We start from the raw sequence: 21978 nt of genomic DNA, 5'->3' as shown, positions 1-21978 counted from the left end.
TGCTTTTGTATGTGGGTAAATGATGGAGGAGATTCGTATTTTGCAACCATACGGGAAGCCAGCCTGAAAATGTAATGAAGGAAGGCAAAGCTGAAAGAATTGCAGAGAAACTCCACTAGAGGCTCATCTAATAGCAGGACTGTTTTGTATTTCCCTTTATCGTTACCAGTTTGGATCCGGGTCTCAGTATTTACAATCAGGAAACACCCAAGGTAATAAAAGAAATAAACTGTTTTCTCATGTTTACTTATTAGATGATGATAGCATAAATGTATTTTTTTGATAAATATTTACTCTTGGTAAATCAGCCCATTCCCCAGGCTTATTGAATGGTCTTCTTTGATAGTTATTTCTAAATCCTGCAAAAAAAAATTTTTTAATTGAAGGTTTAACTAAATGCAGGAAATAGTTCTAATACATCTAGTAAGTACAGAAATGCTCAGGCAGATTACACACATAATAGTTTTAAAATTGATTTAGTATTTACTAACTAAAAATATTGGTTTTTTAGACCAATAGGAGAAAGTCAGTTTTGTGCCTTATCAGCGTAATACTGAATATAGATAAAGTAAGTTATAATGCACAAATGTCAAAGGACAGAGGTAGAATACATACCTAAGAACTTGAAAAGGTGTGCTGTTTTTATTAAGAAAGCAATGTTTACTCTCTTCAGAAAATTGAGGTTAGGGAAGATTTACAATTACGCTTTTATACAATAGTAATTTAAAATGTACTTGTGAATTTATTTTTTTTCAAAATAATGACATTAGCAAAAATTTTACATAGCCTGTATTGAATTTACACACTCAAATGAGGCTTAATCAGTAATAATGGGGATGAATACATTATTGCTAGACTATGTCAAAGGCGCTAACCCCCCCTATGAGTTACAGAAGATTGATACCATTTTTATTGATTTCTTCGGGAAATTAAAAGCTCTACTAAATTGTTTACTCCAAATTTTACATTTAGTGAAATAAGAATATCTGCAATAGCTCAGTTAACATCAATAATAAACTTCAAAACAGGATTCTGAAAATGGCAGGCAAAATATTTTTTTTTATTGTAGGCAATTATTTAAACTGCATATTTGGCTTTACGCATAATAAGTCATGTGGGGAAGACATCCACATTGCAGTTAGGTTTCCAGTATCTACCTTTCATTTTTTTTTTTTTTTTTTTTTTTTTTTTTTTGAGCAGTGACGTTAACGGGATTTTGCCAGGTTATAAAAACGAGGGTTTTCTTCGGAACTACTTGTAGTTTCCGAGCTGAATGGCAGAGCGCACATAGACACATCGGAAGGTGGATGGCTGGATCTCCCAGTACTGGACTGGGTTGCTGAAAAGGCTCACCCCGGAATAAGAAGCCTTTTTGGTGTTGTATCCAGGTGGGCAGAAGTCGTTAGGGCCGATTGCAGAGATGTTGTTGTTATGAAGGTAGACAACCTACAACCCAAAATAATGGCACATGGTTATTTTCCTCTAAATATATTGAGACCATACACGTATATACTCTTTTTTAGTACACTCATCCTTCAGTTTAAATACCTTAATACTTCTCAAACCAAACTTTTGATTTCTCTCTCTTTTTTTTTTTTTTTGCGGTACGCGGGCCTCTCACTGTTGTGGCCTCTCCCGTTGCGGAGCACAGGCTCCAGACGCGCAGGCTCAGCGGCCATGGCTCACGGGCCCAGCCACTCTGCGGCATGTGGGATCTTCCCGGACCGGGGCACGAACCCATGTTCCCTGCGTTGGCAGGCGGACTCTCAACCACTGTGCCACCAGGGAAGCCCTCTCTCTCTCTTTTTAATCTTGCTTTTCCCTCCCTTAGTCTTCCTCATCTCAGTATATGACATTTCAGTCTTTCCAGATGACTCAGGCTAAAAACATTGACATTATCTTTGACTCTCCCTGTCTCTTATACTCTCTGCCCAACCATCAACAAATCCCGCTAGTGCAACCTTCAAAATGCACATATAATCTAGTTCTGCCCCATATCTACTCCTACAGCCTTATCCAAAGCCACCATTATTTCCTTCTGGATTACTGAAGTTGCCCTGATTGTTCTTCCTGCTTCCTCTTTTGCCTTCTTGAAATCTGTTCTTTCTTTCTTTCTCTTTTTCTCCCTTCCTTCCTTCCCTCCTGCCTGCCTCCCTCCCTCCCTTCCTTCCTTCCTTTCACCAATTATTTAAAAATGTAAGCAAGTTATATCATCTTTGCCTCAATACCCCAGCAGCTTCCCATCTTATGCAGAGTAAAATCCAAAGTTCTCACAGTGGCTGACAAATCCTACATGATCTGGCATCCTTCTACTCTGAGCTCATCTCTCCTCACTGTTCAATCCAACCACCCTAACCTACTTGTTTCTCTTCTCTAGAGGATGGTCCCTCCTCAGGTTGACACACACTGTTTCCTCCTTCTGGCATAAACTTCTCCAAGATGTCTCCAAGTCTTACTGACTCATGTAATTCATTTATCCTTACCAAAGAAGTCTTTCTTGACTATCCCATTCTGCCATTTTCTGTTCCAATTATATTTATTTATTTTTATTCAGCGTAATGATCACTATGTAACATGTATTTGCTTTTTGTCTGTTTTCCTCCTCTAGAATAAAAGCTCTATGAGGTAGGAAACCTGTTCAGTTTTGTTCGTGACTGTATCTCCAGTGTCTACTAGAACAGAGTAGGTGTTCAACAAATATATGTTGAATGAATAAATGAATGAATTCATGGTTATTTCATAAATTGTGTCTACATGGAATGTTATGTTTTCAGGGCAAAGATAAAATGGTAGACCTTTTAATGAATTATATAAAATAAGGAAGTAATATATAGTGAAGTAAGAGAGGGTATAGAGTATTAGAATCGAAATTAAAAATCACAAACTCTAAGAAAAGCTTGAATGTCACTGCATTTGGAATATATAAACCAAGAAATTTTAACAAAAATGTATTCTATGTTACAAATTCAGCTCAAAGAATATAATGTTATAGTTCATCAGAATTTTTTTCTGAAATATATTTTATGGTTATGTTTAAGATAATGGTAATTTGTTCATAGATTTTCTTAGGGAAATTAATATCAGACTTAAAAAGAATTATAGAAATGAGTTTTTACTCCCATTATTTATATGTGAATTCTGAAGAATAAGAAGTGAATTGATCATAAAACCAAGGCTAAAATATAATGCTAAGGCAATAATTTCTAAAGCAAGCTATAAAACCTATGAGGTACTCCCTTAAAATAATTGATTTGATGGCTTCCCTGGTGGCGCAGTGGTTGAGAGTCCGCCTGCCGATGCAGGGGACATGGGTTCGTGCCCCGGTCCGGGAAGATCCCATATGCTGCGGAGCAGCTGGGCCCGTGAGCCATGGCCACTGAGCCTGTGCATCCGGAGCCTGTGCTCTGCAACAGGAGAGGCCACAACAGTGAGAGGCCCGCGTACTGCAAAAAATAATAATAATAATAATTGACTTGAAATATTGTTCCACCTACCAGAACACTTGCACTCATATGCTGGTGAAAAGGGTCTTGATCAAGAAAGGGTTTAGAAGGAGAACAATAGATGTATTACAAAAATAGAAACAAGGAATATTAAAATCAAAACAGTATCTGTGAGGTTCGTGTGTGTGTGTGTGTGTGATTCTCAAACTTTGAAAATTTCTTCTTGTCATTGACCATTCTCCATTTCTCAGAAGTGATTAACAAGAAAGGAGAGAGGTGTTTGGTGAGAGTTTATGGCTAATAGTGAAAACGAGAGAAGGAAATATCAAGACATAAAGAAAGTATTAGTCTGTGTAAAAAGGAAAGTAAATTTCCAACCTGTTCTATGAGGTCAATATTTTCTTAAAGCCAAACAAAAATCATCACAAAAAAGAAAACTACAATTAAATATCTCCTATATAGACAAAAAAATTAACAAAATATTAGGAAACTGTCTGTATCTCACAACATTATAAAAGGACTATTCACCATGGCCAAGACCAAGCATGATTTATCTCAAGGGTGTAAAACTTATTTAACTGGAAATCAATTAGTTTAATATAGCATATTAAAGGAATAAAGGACAAAATCACATGATCATCTCAATAGAAAAGAGAAAGCATTTGAAAAAACGCTTTCATGATAAAAATTTTCAGTAAACTAGAAATCAAAGGGAATGTTTTTAACTTGATAAAGAGCATCTACAAAAGACCTATAGCTAGCATCATGCTGAATGGCAAAAGGTTGATTGCCCTTTTAAACTAGGGACCAGGCAAAGATGTCTAATTTTATCACTTCTATTCAACATTGTACTGGAGATTCTAGCCAATGCAATGAAGTAAGGAAAAGAAATTAAAGGAATTCAGATAAAAAAGAATACTTAAAATTCTCTTTATTTACAAATTACATGATCCTGAATGTAGAATATCCAAAGGAATTCATAAAAAATTACTGCAACTAAAAACAATTTCAGCACAGCACTAGGGTAGAAGAAAGATACACAAAAATCAACTGAATTTCTATAAACTAACAAAAAACTCAAAAATAAAATTATGGTAAACGCATCAAAAATAATACAAAATTTAGGAACAAACTTAATAAAAAATTGTAAAACTTGCACACTAAAAATGCCAAAATATTGCTGTGAGAAAATAAAGACAAAATAGAGAGATATCCCATGTTTGTGCATTGGCAGACTCAATGTTATTACAAGGAAAATTCTCCCCTAATTGATCTACAGATTCAACACAACTCCTATCAAAGCCCTAGCAATCTATCTGAGAAGAAATGAACAAGCTGGTTCTAAAATCTGAATGGAATGCAAAGAAACAAGAATAGCCAAAATTTTGAAAAATAAGAACAATGTTAGACGGCCTTCATTTCTAATTTCTAAACATAATCAAAACCTACAGTTATCAAAAGGTGTAGTACTAGCAAACAAAATGTGGTATATCCATATGATGAAATGCGATTCATCGATAAAAATGAATGAATTACTGACACACGTTATGATATGGGTGACCTAAAATTACTATGCTAAGTGAAAGAAGCCAGCCACAAAAGCCACACATTGTATGATTACATTTATATGAAATGTCTAGAAAAGGCAAATCCATAGAGACAGAAAGTAGATTAATGGTTCCCCGTGGCTGGGGATGAGATTAAGAACAAGTAGAAATATATAAAAGGGATATTTTGGAGGTAATCAAAATGTTCTAAAACTGGATTGTGGTGATGGTTGAATAATTACATGATTTTGCTAAAAATAATTGGACTATATAGATATAGAAAAGAAAGTAGAGTAGGTGAAACCCCTGGGACCCTCTAGAAATGCAGGTAAAATGGGTACATGGATGCCAATTAGAGATGGAAAACCAAGAGTGAGGTCCTTCTGAATGTGGGGCTCTGTGTGAATGTCCATGAGATTTGCTGATATTCAACAAAGATTTCAAAATGGAATGTTTTAGAATTTTTTCTCTGTGACCCACAGTAAGACACACACTATATATTGAGCTTTAGTATATATGGATCTATGCATATGAAACAAAAATTTTATAAAATACTTACAATTACAGTGATATTTTCTATTCTATTCAACTTATCCCATCCCATCTCATGGGATGTTCCAAATGAAACTTTTAAACTGATTTTATGAACTCAGTAATATGTCCAGACTAAAATTTGAAAAACAGTAATTAAGAAGATGAAAATTATTATTCTGAGATCTAAAAACAAAACCCAAACCAACCAAACAAGAAAGCCCACCACCAACAAAAACCTTAATAATGACAACATTAGCTATTTTTATTAGGTCTCCAAGCATCTTGGTTTTACTTGTGGCTCCAAGCTACGCTTACTCACCACTCTACCACCACCACCAAAGACCCACTGAAAATGAATCAGCATGAAATAAAACGTCTTTAATTTCATCTTCATATGTAGAATTCTTACACTTTACTGAAAGCTAGCTAATGTAAATTGTGATATGTAAACTTAATTTGGAGGGTTTGGCACAACTCAATAAAATAAAAGAGATCAGAAATTTATTGACACTGTTGACAGCAGAGTAAAGGATAAACCCATTTTGAACCCCAAACAAAGAAGTTGAGATACTAGATTACCAAAAGGTCAACTTTATAAAACGGTTTTATCTGTAAAAGAGTGTCCGTTTAAGACACAGTTTCTGAATCACCATGATTTCACTAAGTACCTACTGAAATTTCTGAAAGAAACAATTTAAATACAATCTTTAAAAAAACTGAAAAATTAGAAGAAATATACAAATATGTAAAATCTGTCGATGACCACACTATTGATCTTTTAAAAATATATAATTTAAATAATGTGTTTGTTTAATTTCCTCAAGGTAACAATGGAAATCTTATATTGTTATATATGAAGTTACTATGATTATTTAAGGTAATAAGCACGCTTTACATTTATAGATTTATGGACTGTAAAGCTATATTACCATAGTGGGCCACTGAACCATATCTTCTTATCTTCAAGAATACACTATAACTTGATAATCTGTACAAAGTTAATTCAGTCAGTCACACTACTATCAATAGATAAACACTGTCTTTTGACCTATATGACATCTGCTGAAGCTAAAAGTTACAATTACTATTTTATTCCATATCTATGCACTACAGATGATATCATCTTTTCCAACAAGTATGTATTTGTTACACTGATCTGTGACTTGAAACTACCCTGCTTCATAAAAAAAATATTACATTCTGGAAGCAAGCATTATAGTACGTTCAAGGCAGTAGTCCTAATTTTAAAAAAGTAATACTAATTTAAACCTATAGATTTCACAAAACCAGAATGAATATGTAGAAACATTAAAAATATCTCTGCAAAAGAATTTCTAAGCAGAGCTTCCTGCCTCCTAGCATCCCAGTAGGGAGGATTTGCTCCCTAGATATTCCTCACAATAGTTAGTGGCATTGCGTTACCTGGATGTACTTATGATCCGCCAGCCCACCAGGCACTTTGATAAGCTTGTTGTTGTTCAAATGAAGTTCCCTCAAATGAGGAGTGTTGGCCAGAGAGTCATTGTCGACAGCAGAGATGCTGTTGAAACCCAGTCCCAACCTGCAACAGAAAACAGAAACGAATGGATACACTACACGTGGATGCCTTCTTACAGGCATTGTGTGATTAATCAAGTCAATAGGAAAAGAATTTTGTTTTGTTTTGTTTTTGTACTTACTGTTACCTCTGCCTAATGTGATTTTTCCAAACTTTCTGAGTTGGATAGAGCCCATTGGTTCTTAAGGTTTCAGCTCAGAGTTACCCTCTTTAAAACTCCTCTGACAGTACCAGGCTGGATACGGTGTACCCCTAGTGAATGCTCATATAGCATCCTGTTATCACCCTCTTGTAAAACTCTAAGGATTGTGTACTTGTGCGTCTTGCCTTGAGAAAAGTGACTGTCTTGTGGTATATCCAGTACTAACACAGAGCTTGATATGATCAATGAATAGCTGCTGAATTGACTGTATAATGAATACAGTGAATTCATTTGAGAGAAAAATGAAAGGAACATTATCATTTCTGGCACTTTGTAAACCAAGCAATTGTATATTTATTACGCAAATTTATTTGTTGTAAATAAAAAGTGAAAGGTTCTAATGAGTCAATAAACCTACCTGCCAAAAAGGTTAACAGAATTAGCATTTTACATTTGTTTGAGTTTATCAGTGACCATCTGTTAACTGTCAGAATATGCCTGGTGCCAACATTCTTGGCCTCTAGAGCCCTGATCTCTGACCCTGATCTTGGCCCCTCTGACATTTCTTATGCAATGCCACTCAAGGTTTTGGGTTGTATTTTTTTTTAATTAGATGTTTAACAAGTGAGAGTCTGCAGCTGTGATGTCCCCTCACAGTAAATGGGATTCAAAAGTCAGAAGAAGTTGACTTGAAGACAAAACTTGTGTACCCAACATTCTAGGAATAAATCTCTGTCAGAACCAGGGTTCTGTCAATCCAAAAGGGCAGAGAGAGATGAGGCAACAAGGTTGTGGAAGAGAACCAGAAAGTTCCAAGGAAGAGAAAGGGGAAGAAACTATTGGATTCCTTCAAATTTAGTGAAAAAGACTTGGGTCCTTTTTGTGGGATGATTCCTACTTGCTTTCAGCTAGTTGAGATCTTTGAGCCCTTTTGGGATTTAGATGTTGGTTTAGGTAACCAAATTCTTCCAATTTTAATCATGACTTGGTATTTGAAATAACTGAGATTAAAGTGTACTGATTTTAGGCTATTAATAGCACAGTTGGTTTGTCTTACCTATTGATTATCAACCTGGCATCTTGTCTCATAATATTTTGTTTTTTCCCAGTCTTAAACTTCCATCTCTTGTTTCTGGTCTTTCCTTTTCTATTTCAGAATCATGTCTCTATTTCTTATAGCACTCTAAATCCCATATCCAATTTGGGCTAATACATTTCTTAGAATATAATAATCTTAATTATCTATTGAAGTAAACTACATTTGCAATGATTAATTTATATTCACTCATCAAATGTTTTTGAGAACCTATTATGTTAAAGACTTTTATCTTAGGCTTGTGAGGGCAGAGGAGACATGGCTCAAAAACCACCATGATTCTTTCCATCGAAGAATATTCCACCTATTAGGGGAGATGATGATATATATGCTTAATAAGAAAAGGGAAGTTTGCCTGATTAAAACACTTTATTTTTTTGCAGAGGGACATATAGTATTTTCTCTTCACTTGTTCTTAGTAACTAATCAGAATATTTGCACTGCAACAATGTTCTGAGATCAGTGGCTGCTTTTTTCTCCTTTCCTCAATTTTGATTTTCATCACCAAAATACCCTTCATGTTCCAAAATCAGTGAGGAGCAAAAAACATAAGGATTTGATGGTTTAATAGATGGATTTTTCTGGACTTGATTCCAAAGAGAAATGTATTTAGTTAATTCAAGAGTTGGGAAAGTTTGTTGGCCAATGAGGTATTTTCCTCTGATTTAATGAATGGAATTCAAAATCCATTTAAACAGAAATCTTCATTTCTATTGACCTTTTCAAAGTTTATTAGCTCTTTATACTTCTATGCTTCTATTTGATACAAAGCATATGATTTTATATTAAAGAGAGGAAACTCAAAATCTCCATACCACTTTCAGTACAAAATAAACTTACTTTTCTAAAATGGCACAAATATTACGACTGATTTACCATATTTAGAATTTTATACCATGGTCAATCCCAACTGCTACTTCTACTCTTCCTCTTCCTCCTCCTAATAATAATAATAATCCAATAATAATAGCTGTCCAAAAGACAGTTCTACACAATGCAGAATAAACAATGCAATTGTTCTACACAATAAACAATGCAACTTATCTTCCTACAGTTTTCTCCAGCTAGAGAGACCTAACCAACATAGAAAGGTAGGTAATGCATAACAGTATTTTGAAAAATATCTTCTTCATTAGAGAGTGTAATTAAAATAGCTTTAGATAAAGGATTTCTTATCATTTGAGACACCAGGGTTATATATTGCAGCTATAGTCACATGCATATGACACCTTCAGGCCTCACGCTCCACCGGGTCACTGGGGGATACCCACAGAAATGGGAAAAACTGCATTATATATCCATCTGCTCTTAGGTATTCCTCAGAGACAAATGATATGCTTTATATTTATTTATCCACTATGAAATTTATACGCAAAAAAAGGAGTGAGCCAATTTGGTACAACCCTGTGCTTCTCTGTAAGGACATTCAGCAATACGTGTGGATGAAGAGCAGAGTGTTCCTTGAAGACAGCTGAAAGGGTCTGCCAGCACTCTTTTTTTATTGCTTCACCACATCGCAAATACAGAAAGACTGAAGTTAGGTTAGAAAGCAGGATGGGCACTAGTGATCATCTATAAGGAAAAAAAGGTTAAGAAGGCTCAGAAAAAAAGTTTTTTTTAGAGTACATTAAATGTCCAGAGACATTTTACACTCTTTAGAGAATAGGAATTAGAGAATCTCATGATAACTATTCTGTACTGTACTGTGAGATGCCCAATATTCCCATGTCTGGTAGCTTTCATTTTAATACATTTTCAAATTCTGAATACTATGTTATAATTTACTTAGCCTTCTGTTTCATACAGTCAAGTTAAAACAGATTGAATGAATATACTGATTTAATCAAATATCTTGTACTTATATCTAAATTAATCTAAAAACAATATGGTATTCATAAAAAATAAGGGTGATTTTGGTGGGGTTATGATAAGAACACTATTTCATTAGTTTTTTTTAATATTAATAATTGGGCAAGCTGAAGTTTGAGGTTTGTAGAAACAACAACAAAAAATGTGGTTTAGGCAAAAGAATCAATCATCATGTTTCTAATTCTGAGCATATAGGCACAATATACCTAGCCATTTTACTGATAGAATGTTATGAAAGAATATTATTACTTAGCCAAATTATTCAGTCCTTTCAGGCTAGCTGCATCAACTTTGGTGATTTTGTTGCCATCAAGATGTAATTCAGTAAGGGAAGGAGGAAGACCTGCAATATGGAAATATAAGAAGTTAACTTAGCAGATAAATGTAATTAGAGAATGTACAAAGACTTAATGAGAACATATGCCATCAATTTTCCAAAAGACATACAGTTTCAAAGGATTTTCTTTGCATCTGATTCATCAGTTTTGCTTTTCATCTTTTTCCTTCATCCCTTTTATACAATAATATATCTTTTGGGAAGTAGTACAAGCCCTTTCTGCTTTTCTCCTAGATTTATTATGACAAAAACATGGACTGGGTTTATCATGTAGTAGATTTTTGTCTTAGCCACTGTCAGGATACAGTTGTAGAACTGAAGAAAAACCCTGAATCTCATTAGTTTCTTACAGCTTTGTTAATGGGCTAGCACTGCCATTGACAAAGGATAATAACTGTAAAATGAGGAGATGGGCATCTGCACTACAATAAAGCGATTATGTATAAGTTCAACCTACAAACAAACTTAACCAGGTATTTTATTAATGAGCATAATTAATAACTAACACTTATATACTGTGCTGGCTTTAGTTTTAATCAAGTTTTCCATGAAAACATCAAATGCCTCTGTAATACAGTGTGTAGCAAGAGCTAACACTTACTTGTTCCTTTAAAATCAAAACTGTTTCTTTATACAAGACGAGTACAGAGACCTATAATCAAGTGATCTGCCATATGTGGGGCACCTGGGGAAAATATTTTAAATCCAAAGTATCCACTAAACCTCTGGATAGTACTTCGTGAATGGCTACGACTTCTAAAAATTTAGTAATGTAAATTTAAAAGTTTAAATCTTTTATTTTCATTTCCTCCTGCCATCTGCGACTCTATTAGGTTTTTATACAGCTTTTTAAATGGCATATTGTTCCATTTACAAGAACAGCAACAACTACAAAGAAAATAGCAAATGGGTTACATGTAGAACTAACATCTGCTTAGCAGATATTGGGTTGGCCAAAAAGTTCATTCTTCTGTAAGATGTTTCAGGAAAATCCGAAAGAACTTTTTGGCCAACCCAATAGTATTGGTTGGTTGTCCATAAAGAATAAAACTGGAAAATCACAGGTTATGTTTGGTCTGAAATTTTCATTGCAACCCACTGAATTCTGTCAAGATCTTCTATTTAATGTAAAAGTTTATTCCATATTTGATTTGAAAATGACTATTAGTTTCTCAATAGTAGTATGATTTGTGTGGGAGATACTAAGGAAAGGAACTTCTACTTACTAAATGTCTGTTATGTGCTGAACACTGAGATTAGCATTTTCGTAACTTAGCTCATGTAATTTTTTTCAATTATAAATTATTTTTCATTAACCTCGTTTCATCAGTGAGGAAACAGAGATTCACAATTACCCATTTTGTAGGCTATCTAGCTACTAAGTGGGGAAAGTAATATGCTCCCAGATGGCCAAAGAGAGTTAAAATAACATGTTCTTAAATGAAGGAAATGGAATAACAATGGCATTATTCTTATGAGTAAATGTCAGGAAATCAGTCACTCTTGGAATAAGGGATTTCAACCACTTGAGTCTCCTTAGAATAAATAAATGTGGATTTTTAAAATACTTCTATAAAGAAAGCAAGTGAGTATATGACAAAGCAATGAGTGTATGTCCTTTTTTCCCTATCACTATGAAAAGACATTAAAAAAAATGTAGTGTCTCTGGAACACCAATTATCATCTCATCCATCATTCTTACCTTGTTTCTAAGTGTCTTCCCTTGTGGGACATCAGTTTCCAAAAAAAAAGTTATGGGAAGTTTGACTGTGGAAGGAAATTTTGCAATGGGATGGAGAGAGGCAAATTTATAAAGAATATCATTAGCCTATGCCACTATAGCATTTAGCCAAATTACTTTTTTTTCTTTTCCTTTTCCATTTTTAAGATAAAATATACTGAGAGCTTACTTTGGGCCAAGTACGCTATATATATTACAAGTCTTATTTATTGATACATCTATTAATCCTCACAAATATCCTAGAAGATAGGAGGCACTAATACCTTCATTTTATAGGTAACAAAACTGAGGTTTTAGAGATGTGGAATAACTAGCCTGAAGTCACAAAACAGCTAAATGATTGAGTCAAGCCTCTCACCCAGGTTGGTCTAACTCCAGAGTGTGAATTTATAATCTCTCTACTCCTCCATGGCCTTTTCATGTCCATCAGTGATGGGACACAGTATATGGAAATTAAGACTCCTGGAAAGTGGTGACATCCAGGCATAAGGGTCCCAGCCTAGGAAAGGTAGACTCATACATGACACAGGCATAAATATTCACAGGAAGAAGGACTTAAGACGGCAGCAGAGTGAAATGGTCAAACACATGAGCTCTGATGTCAGCCCAGCACAACCCAGCTGTGCCACTTCCTAGCTCTAAGGCCTTGGTCACAATTTACTATCTTTTTAAGACTTATTTGCCTCATTTATAAGACAGGTGTGATAATATTACTATAAAGGATTGTTTTGAGATTCATATAACAGAAGCCATGAAAAGCATTTGGCACAAGTGCTTAATAAAACTTACTTACTATGATTTTAATATTATTAAGAGTTTAGTAAATAAAAGCAAGCTAGAGAAGATGAGAAAAGAGCACCTAGCATAGGGATAGACACATGTAAGAAATCAAGGAAAACGGATCACTAAGTGATGAAATGTGTTACTGAGGTATATTTAGGAGATGTAATTAGAAGGACGGCAAAATCAAAGATTGTACTTAATGCAAATCATCTGGCAGCATCAAGTAGTGAAAAATACCTGGACTTTAAATTCTAGCTACTTTACTTCACCTCCTACAGCTCTAAGGCTTTAGGCAAGATAAATATAGAAAATTATATGTATATGTATATATATATAATAAAATATACTATTGTAAATATAAATTAAAAATATAGTTACAAATATAAAATCCTTGCACTGGGGATTAAAAAATTACTTGTTACATGTAACAAGTCAGAGACTCAACATGAAAGTACTTTGTGAACTATAACTCAATCTCCATCTATCTATCTATCTATCTATCTATCATCTGCACCAGTAGTTGCTATTAATGGGCATCAAAAACATACTTTGTAGCCAAAAGACTGTGGAAGGGCAAGGGGTAGTAAGGAAACATTCTATGGACTCCGTACTCTCTAGACTTGAAGTTTCTGTGGAAGCACAGTAAAGGGAAATTGTTTTCTGTGGGCAAGTACCTATATTTTCTACCCAATTCAAGAACAAGACATCCAAGTTGAGGAAGGGCCAGACTAAGGGGAAAATTTGAGAATACAGAGGCAGTTTTGTGAGACTGAAAAACCTGGGACCAGAAAAATGTAAACTTAGAGAAACTTATTTTTGGTGATTTGATGCCTTTTCTGTCACAAAGATTGGCTTATGTGCCTCTCCTGGCTAAGCCTTAGCACGATGAGCTTACCCCTGTGACTGTATGATGACTGCTGTTTATTTGCCTGTCTTTGTTCTATGCAATAAGATCCTTGAAGGCAGGTCTACATCCTACTCACTGCCCTGTCTCCAGTGTTTGTACTTTGCCTAGGCAAAAGGAGTGTTTAAAACACTTTTAATGAATAATAGAAGGTAATATTAATCCACTACTTATCTACAGGCCAGATAGTTCTCTATTTATTTAGTTTTAAAACAACCCGATGAAGTGGATGTTAATATTATTACCACTTTACAGATTTAAAAATGTGTCATACATGTTGAATAACTGGTCCAAGATCGTAGAGCCAATTAGTGACAGTCTGAACTCATGCAAATGACCCCCAAAATCCACACTCTTTACAACACACACCACCACTCTTAAATAAGAATGTGACCCCTGTGAGTCCTGTTACTCAGATAGTAATGACTAGAATGCCCTAAGATGGAAAGGAATTCACTAAGGGATCAGAGACTCAAAGTAAAAATTGGCTCAATATCAGAGGTACTTCCACGTATCATTTTTTTTAATAAAGTACCACTAAAGCACTCTATTTTTTAAGTAACTGTACTATTTTTCTGTGATATCACAATTCTATAATATAAAATCATTGTGTGTTAACCTACATTTTATGTTAGATGTAAGAGACTTTATAGGTGAAAGAGTCTAGGCATCTCTACTGTGAGCCTAGAGGGCCCAGTGGTCAGCTAGGTTCAGTAGAAACACTTCGAGGGATAGATGGCCGCTTGAGTCACCATTCAAATTTCCAAAACCATTTTTCAGTGTCAAAGCCTTTGGATTTAGATATTCAAATTGCTTTGGAGAATTTTCGTCACCTTGAGGGATGGTGGTTATATTGGTGTCAGCAATGCGGATGTAGGAGAGCTTCTTCATTCCCTGGAAGGCTCCATTTTCAATGCCTGAGCTCTTCAGAGGGTTGGTGCCAAGTTCTACAAATGCAATAAGTGCAAAGCTTTTAGAGGACAATTTGAGGGTATTGTAAGTCAGAGTACTGTCTGTTCAACAAGAAGAAATTTGGGTTAATAACAACTTGCCTGAAAAACAAAAGAGAAATTAAAGGACATGCTTCTCAAAGGGATGGCAAATGGGGTAAAAATTTTCCTTATTAAAACAATCAAAAAATGAACAACAACAAAAAACCCCAAAGATTTATGAGAAAGCAATAGTAGCAAAAACGATAACAACAAAATTATTTAAGGTCCATACACAGGTCTGCCTAGAAATCAATAAAAGTAAGTGTTTACAAATCACACTTATTATGGGGCAATTACTTTACTAAGATATATTAAAATATTGTTAAAATAATTTGAATCTAGGATTTTTTAAGCCAATTATAAAATTACAAATATTTTACCACACATAGAGAAAAGCTTTAGAACACATTTTTTTAAAGCAAATGATTTATAGATGTTCAGACTAGAACAAATTCCCACAACAGAAAGGTATCCTCCAAGTATCTCTAATAAGCACTACTTAATTCCATCCTGTACCTTGGGCATGCAGCAGCTAGTGGAGCATCTGCCCTAGAGCTTTTTTCCACATTCTCAGATCCTCAAGGACAAGAATAAAAACGTCTTAAGGCACAGATTCAAAATCCCATTTCTCCTTGCCCGGCTACTGTTATTTTTATAGTATTAAGACATGTAAGTTCTAGCTAATTTACCTTCCTGTAGCTAAAGCTTACTTGTAATCTCTTAAGGTGAACCTTGAATCCTGCCTGGTCTTAGAGTTATAAGAATATCTGTACCTACGACAATCAACTGGTTCAATCCATTGAGCACAGACTTTCGCACTTTGGTGATCTCGTTCTCATGGACACGCAGCTCCTGAAGAGTTTTGGGCATTTTCTCTGGCAATTCCTTCAGTTGATTCTTGGACAGATAAAGTCGTTCCAATTTCACCAAAGGTGCAAATGCCCCAGGACTGATTTTGCTAATTTTGTTGTTGATAAGAATCAACGTCTGTAGGCAGTGAACAAAAGCAACATCTTAATTCCAAAACCTTCCACACATAAATATGTATGTAAAGCAAGGGTGTGGTTTATTCATTCCATTCATGGGACTAGCAGAGAAATCTGCAAAATTAGAAGAAATCAGAAAAAAATTAAACTGATCTGCTTCCTTTATTTGAAAACATATGTGGACCTGAACACCAGGAGTAAAGGGGAGAGAAATTTGATAAAATACAGATTATAGATAGATAGAGATAGACATACTTAATTTTTAAACAATAAATACTCCAAAATATTGAAATTACTAGAGTGACCTGTAAAGAATCGTGTGCCACAGGCATCCATTCTCCAGTCAGCTTTTCAACCTAAAAGTCCATCTTCATTGGTTGTTGTCATGGATTCCACTACAAAGGGGTGGCACTAATTTATAACATCACAAACAATGCAAGAGAGTAACATTTTCTTGCAGCCTCACAGAGTTAGATATAATCGCCTTCTAAAAGTTTGCCAAATTAGCACATTATGTTGTAGCTCATTGCTTTACTTTGCATTTCCTTGTCACTTGAGAGGTTAAACAAATTTCCTTTTTTATTTTGCTACCATTTATTGTTTGGAGGAAAAGGATTGCTTGCTCACAAAACTTCACATTTTTCTTAAGTTTTTTTTTTTTTTTTTTTGCAGTACGCGGGCCTCTCACCATTGTGGCCTCTCCCGTTGCGGAGCACAGGCTCCGGACGCACAGGTCCAGCGGCCATGGCCCACGGGCCCAGCCGCTCCGCGGCATGTGGGATCCTCCCAGACCGGGGCACGAACCCGCGTCCCCTGCATCGGCAGGCGGACTCCCAACCACTGCGCCACCAGGGAAGCCCATTTTCTTAAGTTTTAATGTATTTTAATAACTGGTTTACAGAATAAAGGTATAGATAATAGGATATGCAGAGACAATATATTTTTCTTCTGTTTTTGCCCTTTTTACATATAAGGGCTTTATGTAGTTAAATATGTCAAATATGTTATTTTGGGGGTAATTTAAAAATGTTTCTGAGTTCCATTCATATAGGAAGTTACTTGTATCCATTACTGTTACACTATAGATATTGCTACACCTACTTTTGGACTACCTCATTCTCCAACACTGATATTATTTTAAGTCAATTTATCAACTAATCCTAAGGAATTTAGGATAATTTTATCAAGGTTCAAGAAACTTGTATTTTCAATTGCAGTACATTTTTAGGAGCATATGAAAATGGAGAGAGGCAAAATAGGAACTAGAGTAATAGAACAGTGAGAACTTTCTGTCTCAGAAATGCAGGACTACTTTCTGAAGGTAACAGCTGGTTTAATGACCCATGTACATCCTCATATAGTTCACATTATTTGACTAATTAAAACTTATTACAAGTAACATAATCTTTTAACTAATCCTAACAGGTACATTGGTTGATTAAAACAAAATCCTAGGAAATTTCAAAGACTATTACAGAAAGTTCAAAACCCATAAGGGTTAAAGTCATAGGAAATTGATATTAACAAGCAAAATGTCCAGAAAATCAGTAAAAGCCAGAGCTAGAGGAGAGAAGAGAGAACTTGCATCATTAAAAGGCAGCCAAAATGATGGATGCTTAATTATAAAGGCAAAGGCCGTCCTTAATTGCCACCCATGCAAGAAAATTCTGAAAGACCGATACAATTAAATGAATTAAACATGGTCTGAAAATCTGTCTTATTTTACGTTAAATGTTGAAACCTATTATGAAGAATCAACCTGCTGATGTGTTACCTGAAATTTCAGGTAATAAAATATTACTTCTTTTCCTGGATAATAACTAGACAATGTCTCTACTGGTGAGTACGCTGTAGTAATAATAACTGCTGCTAAATTTTGGGGTGGTGTGACATTTGTTCCCAATTATTTTTTCAGTAAAGTAGAAACTATAATAACACCTACAGGGGGTTGTTGTGAGGATTAAAAAATGATCATGCATATAGTTTGCTTCTTTGGAAAGCACCTTTCAAATGTCATTGTTGGTTGAAAGGTCTAGTCCAGCAAAAAGCATTTCCACTTTCAGAATAAAATAAATGTGAAAAATGAATCAACCATACAAATTTTGGTCATCATGATGTAAAATGTTAAGATATATATAAATTAGAGCTTCATCTAAAAGAGACCCATATGTGAAAAAAGGTACTCATGTATATACAGTACTGCTAAAGATGGTTAATGTTAGTTTCATACACAGGGAAATGTATTTAAGAAAGCATAGTTATAATATTACAACAGGTAATGGAAAGATGTCAACATGGGAAAAAACTGACTAATTACATTGGCTAATGACAAAACAGAGAAAGAATCAAAGGTGAACCGCAGATATTCTTCAGGAGATCAGCTGATGAAAAAATGAATCACAAGGGCCTCCCTGGTGGCGCAGTGGTTGGGAGTCTGCCTGCCGATGCAGGGGACACGGGTTCGTGCCCCGGTCCGGGGAGCGGCTGGGCCCGTGAGCCAAGGCCGCTGAGCCTGCGCGTCTGGAGCCTGTGCTCTGCAACGGGAGAGGCCACAATAGTGAGAGGCCCGCGTACCGCAACAAAAGAAAAAAAAAAAAAAGAATCACAAGTAGAAATGGATTATCATTAGTTAGGTAAGAGGACGAGAGAAGTCGAATTAGGAGAGACCTTGTTGCTCAAGGGTCAGGAAATGCCTTGAGTACTATTTAACCTGAAATTGAAGCCCAGGCTCAAAAAATCAGGACTGCCTACTTCTCTGGTGACTAAAGAAAAGTGATCTAGCCTGGTAGGTAGGGGAGAGGTGACGAAAAAAGTGACTGACCATAGAAATAGACTGGAAGGGGGAGTAAAAGCATTTTTACCACCTTCATCAAAGAAAGTGGTCAAAAGGTATAAACTTACAGTTATAAGACAAATAAGTACTGGGGATGTAATGTACAACACGATGACTATAGTTAACACTGCTGTGTGGTATGCCTGAACATTGCTAAGAGAATAAATCCTAAAAGCTCTTGTCACAAGGAAAACATTTGTTTTTCTTCTTTTTTTAATATCTGTATGAGATGATGGATATTAATTAAACTTATTATGGTAATCACTTTGCAATATATGTATGTCAAGTCATTATACTGTACTCCTTGAAGTTATGTAGTGCTGTATATCAATTATATTTCAATAAAACTGAAAAAAAATGTTGAAACCCGACTTAATAGTATGTACAATTTTCTCCAAAGCCATTTATGTAGGGCTCACACTGTACCAGGTGTTGTTTAAGGGATTTTATTGTTACTGTCATATTTACAGGCAATTTATAAGTGCACAGACTCAAGCCAGACTGTTCCCGAGGTTCGATCTCAAACTCTGGCTCTTATTTGTTGTGTGACAGTAAGCAAGTAACATAACCTCACTGTGCCTGAGTATCCTCATCTGTGTTAAAGGTGTTCTCAAGAGTGTCTACCTCATTAAAATAGTTATAAGAATTAAACAAGTTAATGTATACAAGATATTAAGAACAGTGCCTAGTATATAGTAATGGCTAAAGAAGTGTTTGCTATTATTCAATCTTTGACAATTTTTGTTTATTTTTAATTAAAAACTTTAAAAATTAGATTTATTAAGCTTTAATTCAAAGGAAATATATTGAATGTTGATATTATTATACTGAATTTTCCATTACTTTATAGAATAATTATGTATTTTTTTCTGCTATATATAAGTATACAACTACTCTTAAGCAATATATACTGCTCATAGTGAGGCACGGTTGTAAATTAATAAAATTATTGAGAAAAAGGAAACATTTTTCTGTTAAATCCTTTCTATTTTAATCCTTGGTAAATTTTTATTTCTCTCCCTTCTCATTCAAGGGTGGCTTTCCTGGCTGAAATTATGATGTTTATTTGCATAATAACAGGGATAGAAATGGTCATGAATGAAAGAGTAAGAGAAAAATAGCTGTTTAACATCCTCTAAATGGTTAGAAGCTCTAATGAACTCTGTCTTCTTCCAGTGTATACTTTAAAGCAGAAAGAAAGAGATTGCCAAGATGATAATTTGCCTAAAAACATACTTAGCAGGAGACGTGGAAAAGAAAGAACACATTGTTACAAACACCAGACTTAGTGAGAATGTCACAGAAACTAGGTATCTCTTATTTAAGGTATGAGGAGTTTAAAAAAATTATTGAGATTATACTTAAACATACAGGAAGTTGGGTATAAGAGAATTTTCCTTCCTTAAAAAAGTAGCTTTAGGCTAAAGTTATGCAAAAAAAATGAAGCTTTTTCATATTTTAGTTTATTGAAACTAATATATTCATTTTTTATTATCACCTCTTTTAACTTATTCCAATGATAGTTTAAAAACTCACTGACAATCTTTGTTGGTACCTCCATCATTTCACTCCCAGTGAAATCATAACATGAAAGCAGAGAGAAGGTGAGTAGGGGCCCACGTCCAGTAGCCTATCAGTGGAGAAGGATCCCATTGGTCCAGGGCTCGAGATCTCCAGCACAACCCTTACCTTCCACTACTTTGGAGCCTGTATCTTTCACTTTAGCCATCTTCTCTTTTTGTCTGCTGCTCATTTTCTTCTGCCTTTCCTTTCCTCTTGCACAGAAAACTCTCTTCTCTTCCTTTCAAAATTCTGCTAATCCTCTATGAACCCTTTGTTCCATATTCTCCAATAACATTAACTGGGTAATCTGATATGAGAGCATGTCTTTTTCTTCTCTTACTTAATGCCTGAAATATTCACTACTTATATCGTAATGTGCTTATATTGTTGGATACTTCAGTAATTTGATGATGCCATTTTATTACTTGCTATTATTTTTGTTAACTGTTCCATGGGCAATCTTAAAATCTCAAGGAAAAATTCTTTGCTTCCTTTTAAAAAGTTGGTAAATTGGGCTTCCCTGGTGGCGCAGTGGTTGAGAGTCCGCCTGCCGATGCAGGGGACACGGGTTCGTGGCCCGGTCCGAGAGGATCCCACATGCCGTGGAGCGGCTGGGCCCGTGAGCTATGGCTGCTGAGCCTGCGCATCCGGAGACTGTGCTCCGCAACGGGAAAAAATCTGGTAAATTTTCTCCTAATGGATAAATGTTTATTGCTTTTCTCATCTTGGCTGTCAGAAAGTTGATAACTAAATCTTGCCTTGATCATGCCATCTCTTTTCTGCTGGAATCCTGACTGTGTAGACTGGATGTGTTACATTACAATAGAGTAGAAGTAAGTGAAAAAGCAGAATAAAAACACAGATACAGATAAGGATGCAGCATGCATAATCTTAAATACAAAGCAAAATATATAGCTATATAGACATTTATTTTTTTCTCTTGGTGCCAGTCTTTGAGCCTTTACAAAGCCATTTGCATGTCTTAGAAAATGAATGAAAGAAAACAAAAGAAACAATGAAATAAAATAATACTAAGATCAGTCCATTTTGTGTTTTGTTCCACTATTGAAGTACATTCTAATTGGGAAGATAAAGATTTTATTGATAAAATGTGTGAGAAGATTAAGATATAACATATCTTTTAGAAAGCCAATACTAAAGTTATATGAGGTATATGTAAGAAAATTGGATGTTTTTTAGGGGTTAATGAATATGGTGCTTTGCTCCTTTATCACCCCCTAAAAAGAGAATTTAATAAACACTTACGTGCTTATTTATTACCATATGGTAATCTTGGCCTTACCTAAGTTTTGTTTTCAAAAATACTTTGAGTAAGATCTTGTTATAACTCAAATAAATAATAATTCTTACGTGAAGGTTCTTCAGGTTCTTAAAGTCTCCATCTTTGATTTCAGTTATCTTGTTGTTTTGCAGGTCCAGCAGTGCAGTGTCAGGGGGAAGATCTTTTGGCACTTTTTCCAGACCTAGCATGAGAGTAAAAGCAATGTGCACTCAGTGAAAAAGGACACATGACTACAGAATCACAAAGGATGGTTTACAGAGAAATCAATGTTTCAATGATAGTTTTACTGCTACCATATTTTTCTTCTAGGAATTATATCAACTGTAGTTTAAAATATCTGTTCTATC

At 35.0% G+C, this 21978-nt stretch overlaps 1 protein-coding gene across 2 annotated transcripts in view; it reads right to left on the bottom strand.

Moving 5' to 3' along the window:
* Positions 1-535: 535 nt before the first annotated feature.
* DCN (decorin) overlaps positions 536-21978 on the bottom strand; it is a 37069-nt gene continuing 15626 nt past the window's right edge. For both annotated transcript variants that reach the window (XM_079937190.1, XM_079937191.1), the window contains exons 3-8: positions 21700-21812; positions 15720-15933; positions 14788-14901; positions 10439-10532; positions 6947-7085; positions 536-1446 (exon numbers count right to left, since the gene is read on the bottom strand). In XM_079937190.1, coding sequence (XP_079793316.1) covers positions 1252-1446; positions 6947-7085; positions 10439-10532; positions 14788-14901; positions 15720-15933; positions 21700-21812 — 869 coding nt within the window. In that variant the 3' untranslated portion in view covers positions 536-1251. The remainder of the gene's footprint in view (positions 1447-6946; positions 7086-10438; positions 10533-14787; positions 14902-15719; positions 15934-21699; positions 21813-21978) is intronic.

Source organism: Stenella coeruleoalba, assembly GCF_951394435.1.
Source record: "Stenella coeruleoalba genome assembly, chromosome: 11".
Classification (NCBI taxonomy): Eukaryota; Metazoa; Chordata; class Mammalia; order Artiodactyla; family Delphinidae; genus Stenella; species Stenella coeruleoalba.
This window is presented reverse-complemented; position numbering and strand designations above follow the sequence as displayed.